Source organism: Prosopis cineraria, unplaced genomic scaffold (genome assembly GCF_029017545.1).
Source record: "Prosopis cineraria cultivar Desert tree isolate PC_DT_omini unplaced genomic scaffold, ASM2901754v1 PC4, whole genome shotgun sequence".
Classification (NCBI taxonomy): domain Eukaryota; kingdom Viridiplantae; phylum Streptophyta; class Magnoliopsida; order Fabales; family Fabaceae; genus Prosopis; species Prosopis cineraria.
Genome location: NW_026555335.1, coordinates 12342297 through 12361312, shown reverse-complemented (window position 1 = coordinate 12361312; position 19016 = coordinate 12342297). Strand labels below are relative to the sequence as shown.

Below are 19016 nucleotides of genomic sequence, written 5' to 3'. Positions count from 1 at the left end.
CGATAAGGTGTAAGTAAAGTTGATAATTCAAGTTAAGTTTGATAAATTAGAGGTTGAACTTGATTATATACATTTTTTTAAAAAAGATATGATATTTTAAGCTCAATTTTTAAAATTTTCAACTCTTTGTATAAGTAGAGTAAGCAATTTTGACTAAGTCCAATAGACCAGTCCAAACCTGATCAAAAAAAGTTAGGTTGTACTTGGTTATGTAGACTTTTTTAAGATGATAAGATACTTTAAGTTTAATTCAAATAAGCTTATCTCGCTAGAGTTTCTAGCTCTAAATGTGAGGTTGAATCTTACTACCATACTCATCATCACAACATATTTTTATATTTTTTTCATTTTATTATTCTTCATAAAATATAAAATATCATTTTCTTTTTTTAAAAAAATAAACTTCACAAAAATTTACAAACCTTAAAAAATTTATATCTGTATAGTTTATTGTATAAATAAGAGTAAATACTTTTTAATTAAATTTATTTTACGTGCAAAAGTTGGAGTTGACTTCCAGCCAAGATGAGAGCTCATCACCCATTATTTCTGCTAACTTGGATTGAAAAGTAGTTTCACCTTTTATCATAAGCTTGAACCTAAGCTTTTTCGCCCCTAAAGTAGCAAAATGTAAAAAATACAAGGATTCACTTAACTACAAAGTAAAAAATGATTGAATTTCTACCTAAAAGTAATTGAAAATAAAATACATGGATATGATTCTTAATAATTTCAGTCAAATTTTGGAGGAAAAAAAAATCAAATTTGAATGGTTTGAATCTATTAAAAATTAGCTAGGGAGAAATATCTTACTTGAGGTTGAAGAATCATATTTAAGAAAAAATGATAATAAAATCTCCTTAAATTATATAAATGATACTATGATCCTTTAAAATTGCATAATTTTACTGAAATTTTTAGAGACTTTCGTGTCAATAAATTTTAAAGTAAAAAAATTATTTTACCCTTATTGACAAATTGTGATTTCTTGTTTAATTTTTGCGATTCTTTAAATCAAAGTTATTGATTCTTACACAAAAATTGTAATTGAAATTTGTTATTTTACAAATTTATTTTTCAATAACAAAAATTATAATTGATAAGTTATAATTTCTTATTCAGTTTTTACAATTCATTAAACAAAAGTTATTATTCTTTGAACAAAATTTATAATTAGGTCTTTTTTTTTAATAACAAAAATTATACATGATAAGTTGTGATTTCTTATTTAACTCTTGCAATTTATAGAATAAAATTTATTATTTATAAAATAAAAGTTGTAATTGAAACTTATTATTTTTAATAAGGATAAAATAACCTTTTCATTTTAAAATTTATTGACATAAAATTTTCTAAGGACCTTAGAGGAATTATGGTATTTTGAAAGGTTAGATTATCATTTATATAATTCAAAAAGATTTTATTATCATTTTTTCATACTTAAATTCAGATTAATCAATAGAATCATATGGAAATAGTTTCTTCGTTTCACCAAACAAAGAACATCAGGCTAACTCGTGCAATCTCCTTAATTTGTTTGGATGTAAAAGCATAGTAAAAGCAACTTACATTTAATACTTGATCATATTTTTAATATAATTGTCTCTAATATCTTTCAATAAAAGGGTATTTGAGAGTAATCAATAAAAAACCAAGTAAAAGTGTGAATAATAGAAAGAAAACAAAAGGCGAGAGAGAGAGAATGGTTTTTTTTTTTTGGTTGAGAATTTGTAAATTTCATGAATTTTGTTTTTTTAGGGAAGAGAACAAATATTTTATGTTTTATAAAAATAATAAAATAATGGGAAAACATATCAACAAGTCTTTATAGTTTGCATTAATTTTTACTTAGCTTCTCTAGTTTTATTAGTTGGAATTGAACCATTACATTTTCACACATTATTGGCCATTAACCCTTAACTGTTAAAAAAAAAAAATCTGGTGCGGCTAACTGAGACAAAACATAGTGCTTAATCATCAATGTGGGGATTTATTCTGCCACGTAGATGATCTTTGCCTAGCTGGATAATTCAAAAAGTTTTGGCCTATTGCTTGCTCGTCGTCTAGGGTAGAGGTCATTGTTTCATTGAACTAGGAAGAGGAGAACAGATCCAATGGGTAGAGGAAAGAACAGATCCAATTTCAGAATTTCATCAACTCAAGAGTTTCATAATGTTTCAAGCATATCCTACGGGTAAGGCTTTCCATTAACCACTGTGAATGGGTTCATTTCAAGCATATCTTATATTCTTATCCCAGTTTTCTTCAATTTCAATTCCTCCACAGCTAAACCCTCCCTCTCCGATCAAAAGTGCTATGCTGAACCCAGGAGTTGCCGATTTTAGTTCAGAGAAGGAAAACACGTGCAAATCATTACCTCATCTTTGAGACCAGAATTCATGGAACTCTCCTGCATCGAAGAAGTCCTTGGAATCAGAAGACACGACGTTTGCCGAAGACCCCTCTGTGCGCTGAGTTGCTGTCTTCCTAGCCATCACGAGTTAATAATTTGAGTCAAAATCGATGGAACAATCGAAACATATTCAAAAAATTTAAAATCAAGTTTAAAAAAAATATTTTCTTTTCAATATCCAGCTTGAATAAGTTTAAAAAATTAGAGCCAAGCTTGATCAGATTTTAACTTGGCCCAAATAAAAAAACATTTTTTTAAAATAAAATATAATAAATATTAATTAATTTTTTAATTTTTATATCATTTTATATTAAAATACTATATATTTGAATGCATTACTATAGTTATTTTTTAAAAAAAATAAAAAATATTTATATTTATATATTTTTAATCAATAAAATATCTTAAAATAATGTGTAAGATATATTTTAATATTTATTTTTATATTTTATGACCCACTTATTTTTTTAAAAAAAATTTTGAATCCTATACATCATTTGAGACTTGAGTATCCAAAAAAATATATTTTATATTTTTTATAAAATAAGATAATTAATTTTAAAGTAACAAATTAAATTAAAAATAATTTTAAAAATAAAATTTAGGCATGTGCAAATTATCAACTTTATCACTAGATAAACATAATAAATAAAATAATATTATTGAATAATTATTTATTTATTAGCCATGTCAGACTTAATTAAAAATTAAAAATAAATTAGAGTAAATAGCTCTTACATATCAGGTTAAATAATATAAAAAGTTAAAAAAAATAATTTTAAAAAATAATTTTACTCATAATTATATAATTTTATTTTATATAATATAATGATAACTGTTTTTTTACATATTTTTAAAAATAAAATGTACAGTTTACCAAAAATTTATTGAAGACTATAAACTAATTAGGATAATAATTTTAAATTAGTGGCATAACCATGATTGAATTAGTCAATTTAATCATAATTAAAATAATATAATTTAATGAAAATATATAAAATGTTTATATATGATCATGATAAAAGTAATATTTAAAAAACTAAGATATTAATTTTCTAGTGAAAGAAAAATTTATAAATAAATTATACGTAATATAACAAAACAGTAATAAAGTTACTTAAGTATGAAGTTAATAAATTATTAATTTTTATTTTATTATTTTAAAGTTAAAATAATATTTTATACTTAATAGAGTTACTTAAATTAAAATTAGTTTAAAAAAATAAAAAAAGATATTTTTAAAAAGTTTTGATTAGAGCCAATTCAAATAAACCCGAAACTCAAAGATATTAAAATTATATTTGACTATATAAACTTTTTATGTAAAGTATGATATTTTAAACTCATCCTAAATTGAGCTCGGCTCAAATAAATTAAATTTATTTAAATTATTGACTCTATCACCACCTATTGTCTGCCCTAACTCAACTTCAAGCTTGAAGGATTGGAAATTTAGAGTTGTTTTCCTAACTCCAAACCGGAGAGAGAGCCACATCACATTTGATGTGTATTACTTATTTATTTATGCACGTGCAGAGTCATCAGTCGCTTCACATCTTATCTTGCTCCATTAACATCAACGGTGTTAGTGAGCTTCAAGACTAGAAGGGCCATCACACTTAACATGTGAAAGTGTAAAAGGCTAAAAGCCCAATTTTGATAAATAAATCTAGAGGGACTTGATTAAAAATAAATGTAAATTATAAGAGTCTGCAAATATATTTTTTCTAAAGAAATTCATAATTTCATATATATTAAATTGAGAGGATTTAAGTAAAAAATAATATTAATAACCAATGATCAATAATCATCCATAATTACTGAATAACTCGTCGTGATTTTTCCTTTTTATTTAAAAAATTCAATTTTATTAATTTCAAAAGATACCCTTATTATACTTTCACTAAAATAAAAAAATAAAATAAAATTTTTTATATTAGTAGAACTCATTAAATATACTTTATAACATTACTTTTTCAAGATAAAAATATAAATTTTTAAAAATACTCTTTATTTAATACTTCATTAATAAAAAATATTGAAGAGAGAGAATATCTAAAAAAAATAATATTAAAAAATATCATTAATAAAATTTTATTTTATTAAAGTAGTTTATATTTTAAAATGTTAACTCTTTTTTAAAAATATTTTATAATTCAGACAGAGGAAGTATTTGTCATGATGACCGATGAGAACAACGTGCCTTCATCTTTCCTCCCATCATTGTTTTAGGCGGTGGCGCCATTAATGTCACCGACCACTTTCCCCATTGCGGCGCCAATGCCGCCCATGAGTCACTGAAAATATGTACAATGTGGTGAAGGGATTATTCACAATTTGATGAATTAATGTATGAATTTTTATTAAAAAAATACAACAGTGTCTCAAATTCAATTACCTTTAATAAAAAAATAATTACAACAAAAAAAAAGAATAATTTTTTTTTTAAAAAATCCTGAGTGGCTGATTAGTCGCCTGCGCTCCCCGTAAAGGGGGCAAGCCTTGCCCGAGAGGACCATTTTTTTTTTAAAAAAATTGTTTTGTTTGGGCTTTGGCCCCTTCTTAATTAAAAAAAAAGTCTTTTAATGATAATTTACATACCAATTAAGTTTTTATTCTCTTATAAATATATATTACTATTTTTTAAAAAAATTATTAGTTCTAGTTTATGATAACTGAGAAGAATACCATAAATTCATAAACACAATAATCTAGGTAATAAATATAAATTATTAGTTTTAGTTTATGATAAATGAAAAAAATTACAAATAATGAATTATTTATATTTTGAATCAAAATTAATTACAAAAAATGTTTATATTTGGACTGGGTAAAGATATAAACATTGTCACTATAATGTCACTATAATGGCAATTAGTACTTGTTTGTCACTCTCATAAAGTCAATCTTAAAAGTGGGTTGAAAATCCATATCATCTTTCAAGACAAATTTCAAGTGCCTCAGGAAATATTGACGACTCATATTCAGTTATTCACAGGATAGTAAATTTCAGGGAAAATTCATGAAAAGTGCCGGCTGGAGAATTGGGGAGGGTAACAACTAACATACGCCACATTTTTCTGGACTTTCAAATTAATGGACATTTTCTCTTTGGTTTAATATATATATATATATATATATAGTGGTCATTTCATGTCCATTACTGTTAATCTAAAATACAGGGACAAATTGAAAAAGTTAATAGTATAATTTTTTTTCACTAATGTATTTATTAATAAATATATTTTAGAAGAGATTATATACAATGATGGAAAGAAATTAAATGTTAGTATAATAGATTGATTTTAATTGAAAGGTAATCTTGATATAATTTTTTTTAACTATTTTAATGATAGGTATACCACTTTTTACTTTTTTTTTCTTATCAATCCTTATTAAGAAGTTAAAAATATTTTATATTTTAGGGAGTATAATTCTACAAATATGGAAGCCATTCTTCAACAGTGTGTCATGGATTTTGGAACTTCAATAATGAGACGGAATATAAATAATATAAGTCTTTATTTTTCTAAAAAAATGCTTTATATTTTTGAATGGAGAGAGTATTATTTTTATTTAAATTCATTAATTATAAAAAATGTCATGTAAATTTAATTTTTTATTTAAATAAAAATAAAATTAAAAGTTAATATATTTTCATACAAATTTAATAATTTAATTATCTCTTCTTAATTATAGTGAGATGATATGTGTTTTTTAATAGAATCTAGGAAGTACATGATAAAATTAAATAACTTCATGATTTTTAAGAAATGATCATTAATATTTTTAAGATTATAAAAAAATAAGTGACTTTCTAATTACTTTTCACGGATATTAATGATTATAATAAAATGAGTTTATAAATAAAACGTTTCTCAATGAATTACAGAGAAATAATTTTGAAAATAAATATTAATTATTATATTTTAGAAAATAATACAAAGACTAAAGAGTGAGATTGGCTTTGGATTTGTCGCCCTCGTTGATAGCGTCGGATAACGAGCTTTGCCTAACGAGGTACCTCGTTAGTTATTGATTTTGGTGGGCTAGATTCAGAGAATAAGCCCATTTCTTCATATAAGTTACTGATCTGGGTGGCCGGCTTTTTTTTTTTAATTAAGTTTTGTACCAGAAAACCTACTTCTCTGCAACACATAGCCCGATAGCCACGCGCCCACGCCTCATCTCATCCATGCTCGTCCTCAAATTATACGATCTCCACCAGGAACCAGCTGCTTCAGTCTCAGGCAATTCCTATTTTCGGTTTTCTCCGTTAAAAGCTCAAATATTCCCATTTTCGTCCTCAAAAATTCTTATTTGCTTTTCATTCAAAGAAAACACAAACTTCTGGAGCTTCACCGCCATGAAAGCCGCCTCGGAAACCCTGCATGTGGCCATTTTGGCGTTCCCCTTCGGCACTCATTCAGTTCCTCTGTTGAACATTGTCCAGAGAATCGCAGCAGATTCACCCAAAGTCACATTCTCATTCTTCTGCACCGCTACCAATATTGCCGATGCCCATGCCTCCATTTTCCTTGAATTTCCCAACATTAAGCCTTATAACGTGAACGACGGCGTCCCGGCGGATTATGTCCCTTCCGGACATCCCCTGGAGCGGGTTCATCTGTTCCTCAGGGAAATGCAGAAGAACTACCAGCAAGCTATGGAACAGGCCGTGGCGGAGGAAGGGAAGAAGATCACGTGCATTGTCACGGACGCGTTTCTCTGGTTTGGCGCAGAAATGGCAGAGCAAATGCGTGCCAAGTGGATTCCTGTTTGGATGGCTGGCCCTCATGCCCTGTTAACTCATGTCGTCACCGATCTTCTTCGCCAGAAATTTCCTTGTGATGATGATGGTAAGCGTAATTTTCGAACTCATCTCCAGATTTTCTCATTTCTTTCAAGTTTCATCCATCATTCATCTTGTTTTCTTTAGCCAGAGAAATTTCATTCAATTACATGTGACCGCGACGACAACAATTCTGATCAAAGTCGTCAAAATCTCAGTATAAATCTAAATATTACATATACTATCACGTTGTTAAATAACTTTAGCACTTACAAATTCATGTAAGATCTAAATATTTCGGGATCTCAATTTGATTCCTACCGATCTTTTACAATTCTATCAGTTATTCTACGACAGTTCCCCGGAGGGATTTTGTGGCCATTGGTCCTCTTGAAGAGAGAAGATTCTAGACACAAAATGCCTTCTTGGTTATGTTATTTTGGTTATCTTTAACTATTAACCTCTGATTTTTCAGCACCTTGGTTCCAACTTATCCTGGGATTTGGAGAGTTGTTTGATACTTTTTAATAAAAATATATTACAACAATGGCTTTCCCAATTCCATTTTTATGAAAAGTATTTTAATTAAAATTAAAATTAAAAGAGAAAGTTCACCAAATTTTAATCCAAAGGTACTCATAAGTTCTGAAACTATTCTATATATAACAAATGAAGGTCTTCATTTTTTACTTTATAGGATAATATTTAGAGGTATAATATTAATGATTCAAGTGTCTTATACATTTTCCCTTCTGTCTTCTCCTTCATATATCAAATTGGAGAAAGGTGATTGTTACTCTTCCTTTTCACCCTTTTACCTTTCAGTTTCCCTCTATCATACCAAGGGCAGCCTTAATATACCCTTCTTCTCATTTTATTTCTTTCTTGAATTGTGTAGTAAACAACACTCATATTTGATTTATCCTGGGCCTTGTGTTCATATATTGCTTGAGTATTTTCTTCATCATTTGACCCTTTCATTTCTTTACCCTCCGATGTGCAGCCTGCGCAGACCAAATCCTAAGTTTCCTTCCTTGCTTTTCTTCAGTGAAGGTCAGGGACTTACCCGAAGGAATTGTGAGAGAAATAGAGGAACCTTTTGCATTGATGATCCACAAAGCAGGACAAATGCTACCAAAAGCAACCGCAGTAGCTATAAATTCCTACGACACAATCCTCCCTCCCATTGTGAACGACCTCGAATCAAAGTTCAGAATGTTACTCCACATAGGACCCTTAGCTTTAACCACCCTACAACCTGCGATCCCAGACAAACATGGCTGCCTTCAATGGCTTGACATGCACAAAACTGCATCAGTACTGTACATTGGCTTTGGAAGTGTCATCTTACCTCCCCCACATGAACTATCTGCTTTAGCACAAGCCTTGGAAGAAGGCAGATTCCCATTTATATGGTCATTTAGAGGCAACCCTGAGAAGCAATTACCAGAAGGATTCTTGGAAAGGACAGAGAAACAAGGGATCGTTGTTCCTTGGGCTCCTCAAGTGGACATCCTTAAACATTCCTCGACTGGTGTTTTTATGACACATTGTGGGTGGAATTCGATCTTGGAGAGCATCGCAGGTGGTGTGCCCATGATTTGCAGGCCGTTCTTCGGAGATCAGAGGTTGAACACTTTGATGCTGGAGAGGGAATGGGGGGTAGCCATGGCTGTTGAGAATGGGGTTATTACTAAGGATGAGATCATCAGAGTTTTGGAATCAAGCTTGTCAGGTGAAAAGGGGAAGACAATGCGCAGTAACATTGGGTCTCTCAAACAATCCGCCATGAAAGCTGTTGAACCTTGTGGCAGCTCTACACTGAATTTTAGTACTTTGATTGAATTGGTCACGACGTGAAGCTGTTGATTGAGGATATCTCATCCTCGCGAGTAGTAATAATTTAATTGAAATAGGAGATGGAGGGGAGGAGCCGAGGAGGTGATAAATTTTCCTTTTGCTGGTGTAAATCTCGTAAGATTAGAGCTCATTTTCTGGTTAAAATCTAAATTAAATTGCTCGAATTAACTTCAGCTGAAATGGGAAGAGGAAATGGAATGTGAAAGGTGATGACACTGTTTACAGAGACGGGGGTGACATTTATTTCATTAATGGAAATATCTATCTTTTTTTTCTTTTTCGTTTTCTTTTTCTTTTTAGTTAGGTATCTTTTTTTCATTTTTGATAGCACAAGGGGTGGTAAATTTCGCTCATGACAGATATTTTTTTCTCCGAGGCACAGAAGACAAATTATTTACCTCTTCTAACTAAGTTACTATATATATAAGGATTGTAATTTAAAATCTCAATCACTTACTTAAATGGTGAGAGTCCACACTACTCACCAACTTTAGTTTATTTTGCCTTCCATCTCATTATTTAACTAAAAAATCTCAATTTGCAATTATTTGAATAAATACTTGTAACTTATTTTTTTGGGGAAAAAATTACCAATACCCAATTGTCATTAATTAATTCTTTCTTCTTAGACTAAGGGAAATGACAGTTAAGTTCTCGAAGAAGGAATTAATAACAGGTAAATTTCTAGTAAATTTTTCTATGAAAAATTAATTGCAATTATTTAAATAATAATTACAAATTCAAATGTATTAATTATAAATATAATATTTAAATTCTAAATGTAACTGTATAAATCAATTCTTGTAACTCTTTTTCCAGAAATTTCTATCATAGATATAATTTTTTTTTACTTTAATATCATTTTCCTTTTTTGAATCCTCGTGATATGATGCATCATGGGCTGACTGATTATTTATCTGGACGAGATTTAAAGATTTCGAGAAGCAGTTGCGAAAAGCAATAAGAGGATGCAGACCCCAAAACTAATCAATCAAACAGTGTTGATTCTTTGGACCAAAATTGATCGAACTAAATTTTGATGGTTCAGTTTGGTTAATTAATTCAGTTATGAAGTTTTGCAATGAGCTATGTGGGACTAGAAATGTTCATGAGATAAGAGAAGATGGAACTGAGACACACCCTTCCCCTGTCTCATCCATCTTCAAAATTGTCTTGTGCTAGTAAGAGTGTAGATATGATTGAGATGAGATAAAGACGTTCTAGTAACCACTCTTACTTGTATCTTCAAATGACTAGTAATGTTTAACTGATATGTGTAAATAATCATATTTTTATATATATGATTAAACAATTGAGTTTCCACACACAAACAAATAGATATGAGGACAAGAGCTCATATTCACCTGCAAGCTATTTGATTAGAACCTATTATAAAATTATATTAAAATAAGCAACAACAATCAGGTATAGACTTAAAAATAAACTTACTAGATTACTAGAATGGCAACAATATGGGTTTGTATTTTTAATTCTTTAAATCCATATCAATAATTATAAAAAAATATATTTCATTTACTTGGCCACACTAAGTATTACAAAGTAGTGCAAAATTAAATAAAGTAAAAATAAACAAAAAATATAAATGAATAAACAATAAAAACAACATAGTAATTAATATATGGGAAAATTGGTGAGAAAGACCTTGTTGGAAGGAAAATTAATCTCAAAGACCAAATGCAATTCAAGGACCAAGGGTAATATTTTATTCATTAAATAATATGAACAAATGATCGAAATATCCATTCATTTAAACCAACAAAATTGAAAATAAAAAAAAAACAAAGGCTACGTATTCAACACATGCACTCTAAGCCAAAAGTCTTGTACTCAAATCAGAAGCCTTATACTCATGATAATAAAAATTAGTAATTTTAGTTATCTCAGGTGTAAAGCTTTTGCTTGGAGTGCAATGCCTTCTGGCTTGAGTGTAAAGCTTCTAACCTAAGGCGCATATGTCGCACAAGCAGCCTTCGTTTTTTTTTTTAATTTCGTTGGTTTGAATAGAGAAGTATTTTAGTCATTTACTCATATCATTTAATGAATAAAATATTAGCTTTAGTCTTTGAATTGTACTTGGTCCTTGGGACCAATTTCCCTTCCAATAAGGTCTTTTTCACTAATTTTTCCTCAATATATATACACACAAACATATAATAAAAGGAATATACTCCTTTCGTTAAAAATATATCTTACATTTAAATTAACTATATCTTGTTATATTTATCCTTATTTAATAGGGTGTTTCACCTTAAAATAAACATAAAGTGATTTATTTAATAGAAGTACTTAAAAAATAATAATTACACTTTAAAAAATTAAAAATATTTTATATTTTTTAACATTCAATTTCTTAAAAAATATTTTATATTTTTTAATAGAAAGAGTGTTTACATATATATATATATATATATATAATATTGGGACGGGATATCTTGAATGGTATTCCAAGTGCCATCTTGTCCTGACTTTTTTGGTCCCATCCTATCTCAATCAAGGACAAGCTTATTTTGACATGACCAAGATAGATACTAGCCAACCGGAACGAATACAATCCTAAACACCTCTAATTTAAACTATGTTATATATATATATATATATATATATATATACATCTATTGTATCATGCATATGCGCGCGTGTAATATTACCAGTTATGTAGACATAAATAGAAAAATAACCACAAACCATTACCAAATGGAAGAGGAAACAAAATATAAGTTATTTATTTTGAAAATATAAAAAATAAAATAAAATATATATAGTATAAACTAATAAACCATATATACATAAGAAAAAAAAACACTGTAAAGAATTCGATTAATTCAATTCATTTGATTTTGAAATTTGCATACCAAAATAAACCTATCAACCATATTTATAAAAAAAAATCAAATGAAATGATATAATCAAGTAGATGGATGGAATCAAATAAACCAAATTCAATTTGATTCGGTTTCATTTTTTGTTTTATTCGATTTTGCTCATCCCAAGATACTACGAAAACAAAAAGAACATGAAGGGTAAGTTTTGATGTGCAATAGTTTTGTATCTACAATGACCCATAAAGATAACACTTATTCCTTCCGTTAAAAAATGTAAGATATTTTTTAAGGAGCTGGATGTTAAAAAATATAAGGCATTTTTAATTTTTTAAGATTAATCATTATCCTTTTTTCAAAAATGACCCTATTAATAATAACTTTATATTTATTGTAGGATATTTAATAGAGATAAATATAAAAAGATATAGTTAATTTGAAAGTAAGAAACTACTCTATTGAGGGTAAGATTTAATTAAAAATGCTTTATATTTTTGAACGGAAGGAATATAAATAAATAATTGTAAGTACAAATCCTAATTTAGTTGAGAGAGATATACTTGATGTGCAATTGTTGTTTCCAATATTTTAAGGGAGACATTTTTTGGGAAAAAAATAACACTTACAATTATCACTCTGAAATGTTTAAGAATAATATTCCCAATACTTCAATTTTCTTTTGGGAAAATTGGTGAAAAGGATTAGATTGAAACCAAAATGGTTCCTAACGACCAAAATACAATGAAGGGCCAAGCCTATTATTTTATTTATAAAACAAGTTGATCAAATGACTAAAATTCCCCTTCATGTTAACTAAAAAAATAAAAAAGGCACACAATTTGGTCGCCGGAGCTCCGATCACCAGAGGTTCAGCAAACTCTGGCCAAAACTCCAATAGTTGACAGCGCATTAGCTAGAGCTTCTGCATTTAGGTGAATGGTCGTCGAAAAATATAGCCAAAAAAATTCAAAACCCTTTAATTACATGTAAACATCAAAAATTATAAGTAAATTCAACAATCAAAAGGTGCAAGATTTTTGGTTTGGATGCAAAGCTTCTAGCTTGAGTGTAAGGGTTTTAGCATAGGTGTAAGTACTTCTGGCTTAGGATGCAAGACTTTTGGCTTAGACAATTACATGTAATCTCCCTTTAAATCTCCCAAAATTACATGAAAATGACTATGAATTACATGTAAATCAGTATGAAAAAAAAATTTGTGAGTATGGCTGAGGAATAATTTATATGTAATTTCCAATGGATTACATGTAAATCAAATACACAGAGAAAACCCCCTGTCAATCCTTCAAAATTACATGAAAACAATTATGGATTACATATAAATCAATATGTGAAGAAACTCATGAGCATGACTAAGAAATGATATACATGTAATCTCTAATGAATTACATGTAAATCAAATACATAGAGAGCACGTCCTTATTATTACCCCTGAATTACATAAAAATAACTGTGAATTACATGAAAATGACTAAACTAAAAGCTTTGCATGCTAAATCAGAAGCTTTGTACCTAAGCCAAAAGCTTTACACTTAAGCCATACCTTTTGCACCTAAATCATACCCCTCGCACCCCAAGCCATAACAAGTGCACCTTAAACTAGAAGCCTTACACCCATAAATCAATGAAGCAAAAATCAATGGCATGAAATATTTTTATTAAATTTTAGATTGAATCATAAATGCCATGCTTTTTTACAATTATTGTGCTTGATAGCTTTCAACTAAATCTAAGGTAACAAAAATAATTAACACAGTGAAGCAAATTGGTTTTGATAGCCACTGAGCAACCTAATATTTATTATACTTTACCAAATAAAAACAATGCCATAAATTTGGTTTAGAGAACAAGAAGAAGAAACCAGTCCCTGTTAAACGGTAATAGAAAAAGAAGACTCACTATTTGGCCCTCCAAGCTGTGTCACAGCATCAACAAAAAAGAGAAACTAGCATTAAATGTGAGGATCTATTACACTACCACCACAATCAAAATGCTGGCCATAAACTAACAAATTATTATTAGTTAGACTTAAATTAGGAACTGTCTTTAATTGATACATTTGTTATTTAACTGACAGTGGTAGAATCAAAATCAATAGAATAAGCCATGGAAATTAACAAAAATTTACATAACCATAAACATCAACTTACAAGTACAGCCTAGAGAAGCAACATCATGGAGAGTTATCTAAAATTTTCTACATTGAGAAATGCATATTTCTCGAAATGTCAGCAAACATGCCATTTAGTTATTCATTAAACTAGGAATACAAAGCATTAGCATAACCCAATAACAACACAAATGTCAGCAAATCAAGTATGATTTCCAAGGCCTAAACTAAAATAGAATAAGTCACAAGTAGAAGAGTGAAAGTTAGTTATTTACAAGAAAATAGGTTCAAGGCTTTTATCAAGTAATAATTTCACAGGCAAGTAGGTAACTAACTTGGCAGCAAATATATGAATATGAAATTCAAGAAGGGATTGCAAACTATAGATGACATATTCACCAATTCAATTTCAAACCATAGACCTTAAAGATGAAAGAAAAGGCAACATTAACGATGGCCAATCATTTGTAAACAAAGAAACTTATGAGCTCTTATATGGAATCCATTAAAGATCTACTACCAACATCATTGGGGGAAAAACAAAAAGGTTTTTTCATGCCTTACTCGATTAAGTATTAACTCATTGCTAGCTTTCTCCAATTTTTCCAGAGTAGATTTTTGTAGTTTGTCATTCTCATCTTCACTTTTCCTACCAGTTAAAGCTACATTTTCCCCTTCATCTCTTTAGAAGATTCTGAATCTTTAGAAGTGTTTAGCAATGGTTTTGGATGCCGTCTTGGCAACTATAGTAGCCTATCTTGCAAAAGGGAAAAAATCATAAATAAAGAAGCAAAATAGCATGATAAAATGGCATTGGAAAGAATACTAAATTTCTAATTGAGTTAAAAAATGACAAGAAAATAGAAATCAAAATACAGATAATGAAATGTTTTATTAGAGAGCAAATAAAAAGCATTTCAAACATACATTGCAAAAGATTTCCTCGGCAGCGACGGCAATGGCCTTTTGAAGATTTGAGAGAACAAAAAAAGAAAGGCCCCAACGACCCCAACATCTACCGCCGACAATAGTGGGTGGAGGCAAGGCTGCCTCTTCGGCTTTTGCTTGTTCTATAACTTCCTTCTCCTCTTCCATCTCAAATTCCTAGAGAACTATGATAGTAAATCTCAACAATATTATGTTGCTTTGCAGAGAGTTCAGGAGAGATTACGTGCAATGGCGTGAACAGCAATGAAGGCGAGTTTGAGAGTGATCAATGACAATGAAAGTGAAATGGCAAATGAGGAAGGTGACAACTTAGAGAAGCAGGAGGGCCAGAAATCCTCTTCGATTTGTATTGTTTTCTCTCAGGGCATTTTGATCCATTCTCTCCATCCTTTTCTGAATAAAATAATTACTTTGGTCTTTCAAGAAGATTGGTCCCTAAGACTAATTTGCTTTCTAATCTCATCCTTTTTATTTACCAATTTTTCTTTTTCTTTTTTGTCAAAAGATTTTTTTTTTAATTGAATTTAGTACGCCGATATAACCGTAATTCGTGCATGAAAGGCACGATCACGATACGGTTTGCAGTCCGAGCATCCCTGATTGACATCTGATTGTGCCGTGGCCATAGCCCATAGGGGCACCGAATACGGTCAACGGGCAGATTCTAACGGTTACGGGCTGATACTACGAGCGGGAAAAATCCCGCCCATTGCCCTTCCGAACTGGCCAATATAACCTCGTTTCTTCTACCTTGCCTTACGATTCACTTCACTGCGTCTTCTCTGATTTCCTCTTCTGTGCGATATCAGGTTTCTTGTTCCTCACCCTTTCTTTTCTTCTTCTCTTGTCTCTATCTCGTATTAACTATTTCTCCTCTTGGTTAGCCGTGGTTTTTACGCATGAAGATAGTTACTCGTTGTATTCATGGTATCTACTAGATATAAGCCGTTTCAAAAACTGTTTTCATTGGTATTATGATCATTTCTCTTGGGATTCTTCTGCCGAGTTTTGTAGGAAATTTAAGTTCTGGTTGAAATGCTAATGTTGTGTATCGTCTGATAAATTCTGATGCGAAGAGGCGTGTAAAATGTTAAGTTAATGAGTGCCAGCTGCTTTCATATCCTCTCCTATCTTTTCATTAGTGTCCTTGCACGAGTTATAGAACCAGTATCTTTCTGTAAGTTGACATGATTTGCTATATCCACAGCAGCAAAGGAACCATGGCGAAGAATGGTAAGGTTGCGTACACCGGATATGCTGCGCTTGTTCCCAACGATGGATCTGCGAACAGTCACACTAGCATGTCACGAACAGCTTACAACGATAACAACTGCAAGGTCTCTAATCGCTACACTGAGACTTACAAATCTGGGGATTACGTGACCAGAGCTGGTGACGTTGGATACAAGCAAGAGGCAAGGGCTACTTCAACCGTCAGAGTTACTGATAAGGTGCAAGGAATCACCACCGAGTACCAGACTCAGGTGAATGTCAAGGAGACTGTTTATCCTACTCCTGCAAAATCCTCCTCCAACAATCGTATCAACTACTATTAGGGTTGAGATGTGTTCTATGGCGCTGGCTCTTAGCCCGTTGGGTGTTGTCTTGTCTCGTGTTATCTTAGTTTTTCTGGCATATTTTGCATTCCTTTTTAATCGTTGTAAAAACATCGTTATCAGTGTCTGAGTCGGCGGGTTATGCCAGTGCCTTGTTTTTTATGGTTAAGACTTGTTTTCGATGCTAGATCGAACATCTAATGCATAGTCTATCAGTCTCGTCCCCTTCTCGTTAACAGTGGCGAAAAAGGCTTATTATTTCTCTTGAAAGAAATTTCCAGTTGTCACCAGTTATCTTTGCTCGATCAAGCGTCTACGGTAAGATGGACTCATCGTGATACGCTAAGAATTAAGTGAGCGTTCAGTAAAATTGAAGTTATTAATAATTATTATTCATAAATTTCATAGACCCGCATATAGACACCCACATTACATCTTACTGCATCATTTTGAAAACAAAAATGCCGTCGGTTCTCTGGCAAGCAAAACATGCTGCAGTACTTTCCGATTCTGTGCCGGAAAGAAATTCCTAAGGGTGGGTTTTACGTAATTTCTCCGGGGATTATGATGTATTTCAAACCAATCAATCTTAGCTTCCCCAGGAAGCTTGGCTGCAAAATTTTGCTGAATATAAATGGACATGGAACTTTTTATGGATTAGATCTTCAAATATATCGCGGCAAAAAAAGGGGTAATAAACAAATTTAAATTTCTCTTCCCTTTTGATTCTTCCTCCCGGTAAGGTGGCAGAAAGAAAAATTATAACTATATCTTCATTATCGAGGGCAATATTTTTGGTGAAATGAAATCAAATTACTTAACCCATTGGCAAGGAAAAAAAATGTAATTCAAACATAATCTGTAACATTTTAAAAAAATGCAATTTTTTAGAATTAAAAATATTTTTTAATTTTTTATGTAATTCTACTAAATTCATAGTAATTTGTGAAAACTTAACCAAGGGAATTCCTGTTTTCCTCCAACTCATTAGTGAGATACAGCATAAAACAGAACAATTGCCCCAACTTCATGTTCAAGACTGAAATGGCATAGATGACATAAAAATATGTAAATGAAAAAATTTATTCTATTATTCCAAAAAAAAAAAAAACTAGTATTAAGAGCAGAGGGATTCGGGTGTGTACGGCAAGCTTATAATTTTTAGGCTGTGCCTGTACGGCGTCAAAGATGCCATGATTATTGATTCTTTTTTTTTTTGACCAACATGATTATTGATTCCTTCACTTTAATTGAATTCATCCTCTTTGCCTGTTTTTCATCTTCCTCCCACTTCTTTTCCGTTCTCTCACTTTTTGTTATGTTTGAATGGAGAAAAATATGAGATGAAAGAAAACATGAGGAAGACACGAGAAGAAAAAATAAATTAACATTTTTTAGCTTGGATGATGAAAGAAAAATGAGAAAAAAAGGGAGGGAAAAAATAGGATGTAAGAAGTAAGAACCCTCTACTCTCCTCTCTCCCTTCCGGCATATGACTCATCAGACTCTGCCCACAATCATTACATCAGAGCATTGTTCCATCAGATGTTCTCCACAATCGTCGAGCACTTTCCTTCAAGGTTGCTGTGAGTGAAAAAAAGCGAGAAGAGAGATTAGTCATGTTGAGATTCATATGCCAATGCTCTTTAACTTTGAACTGGATAGAGCTTCCTTCTTCGACAATGACATTAGCAACTGTTGTCTTTCCTTTTTGTTAATTCATATATTAACATTTAACAACCACATCTTTGCACAATAATACTTTGCCTTGGTGTCAAAGTCAAGTATTTTTCTTGTAGCTTGTTTCCTTTATTTTTTATTTAATATTAATTGACTCTTTGAAAAGAGAAAGAGGGATTCATATGTTGTAGAGCCCAGTTTCGGTACTCATTATGTGATCAGCATTTGGGCTGTTTAGATTTTAAAATTTTATTTTTATATTTATTATAAAAATTTTTAAATTTTAATAAATATGTCTTATTTTGGACAAAAAAATAATAAATCTATCTTATCATTAGTCTCAAAAATACAAATTTAATCTGATCATTCAATTTAATATTTTTTTAATAATTTTACAAATTGACCATCCAAATATATTTTAGATAGTCTAGATTTAATATTAAACTTTTTTTAAAATTTTTATTTTATTATAAATATAATATTTAAAAAAAAAGATAAAGACAATCTTCAAAATGGAACTTTAAAAAAATTTAAAACAATTGCAACTTAAAATATCTGGATAGTCAAATTTATTATTCAAATTAAATTTATATTGTCCAAATTGATGATAGAGTAGATTTGTTAAAATTTATAATTTTTATTTATATAAAATAAAATATATGAATTTGTATTATTCAAATTAAAAATTTGGACTATCCAGAATGATCATCACATGATAAGCACCACCGAAACCAATTCAGATGCTGTTAGAGAAGAATTATTGTATAGTATGGCTTTGAGGTTGATGCGTTTCATTTCT

General features: G+C 30.2%; 2 protein-coding genes across 4 annotated transcripts; both read left to right on the top strand.

Annotated features, from left to right (window-relative positions):
• The first annotated feature begins 6732 nt into the window (after positions 1-6732).
• Positions 6733-9289, top strand: LOC129307889 (flavonoid 3-O-glucosyltransferase-like). 2 transcript variants are annotated; one of them, XM_054948831.1, is made up of 2 exons: positions 6733-7272; positions 8254-9289. In XM_054948831.1, exons 1-2 carry the CDS (start codon positions 6780-6782, stop codon positions 9063-9065), a joined length of 1305 nt encoding a protein of 434 aa, XP_054804806.1. In that variant the 5' UTR covers positions 6733-6779; the 3' UTR covers positions 9066-9289. The 2 variants fall into 2 exon arrangements, with proteins under 2 accessions (XP_054804806.1, XP_054804804.1); XM_054948829.1 differs by having other exon boundaries at positions 8209-9289.
• Positions 9290-15752: 6463 nt separating this feature from the next.
• On the top strand, positions 15753-16691 carry LOC129308055 (uncharacterized). 2 transcript variants are annotated; one of them, XM_054949034.1, is made up of 2 exons: positions 15753-15790; positions 16189-16691. In XM_054949034.1, exon 2 carries the CDS (start codon positions 16202-16204, stop codon positions 16535-16537), a length of 336 nt encoding a protein of 111 aa, XP_054805009.1. In that variant the 5' UTR covers positions 15753-15790; positions 16189-16201; the 3' UTR covers positions 16538-16691. The 2 variants fall into 2 exon arrangements, with proteins under 2 accessions (XP_054805009.1, XP_054805010.1); XM_054949035.1 differs by having other exon boundaries at positions 15756-15790; positions 16192-16691.
• The last annotated feature ends 2325 nt before the right edge of the window (positions 16692-19016 follow it).

Excerpts from the sequence above, each read along its gene's own strand:
- LOC129307889 (XM_054948829.1), top strand. The coding sequence starts at position 6,780 with ATGAAAGCCGCCTCGGAAACCCTGCATGTGGCCATTTTGGCGTTCCCC. Across the intron at positions 7,273-8,208 it reads ATTTCCTTGTGATGATGATG|CCTGCGCAGACCAAATCCTA; the intron begins GTAAGCGTAATT and ends TCCGATGTGCAG.
- LOC129308055 (XM_054949034.1), top strand. The coding sequence starts at position 16,202 with ATGGCGAAGAATGGTAAGGTTGCGTACACCGGATATGCTGCGCTTGTT.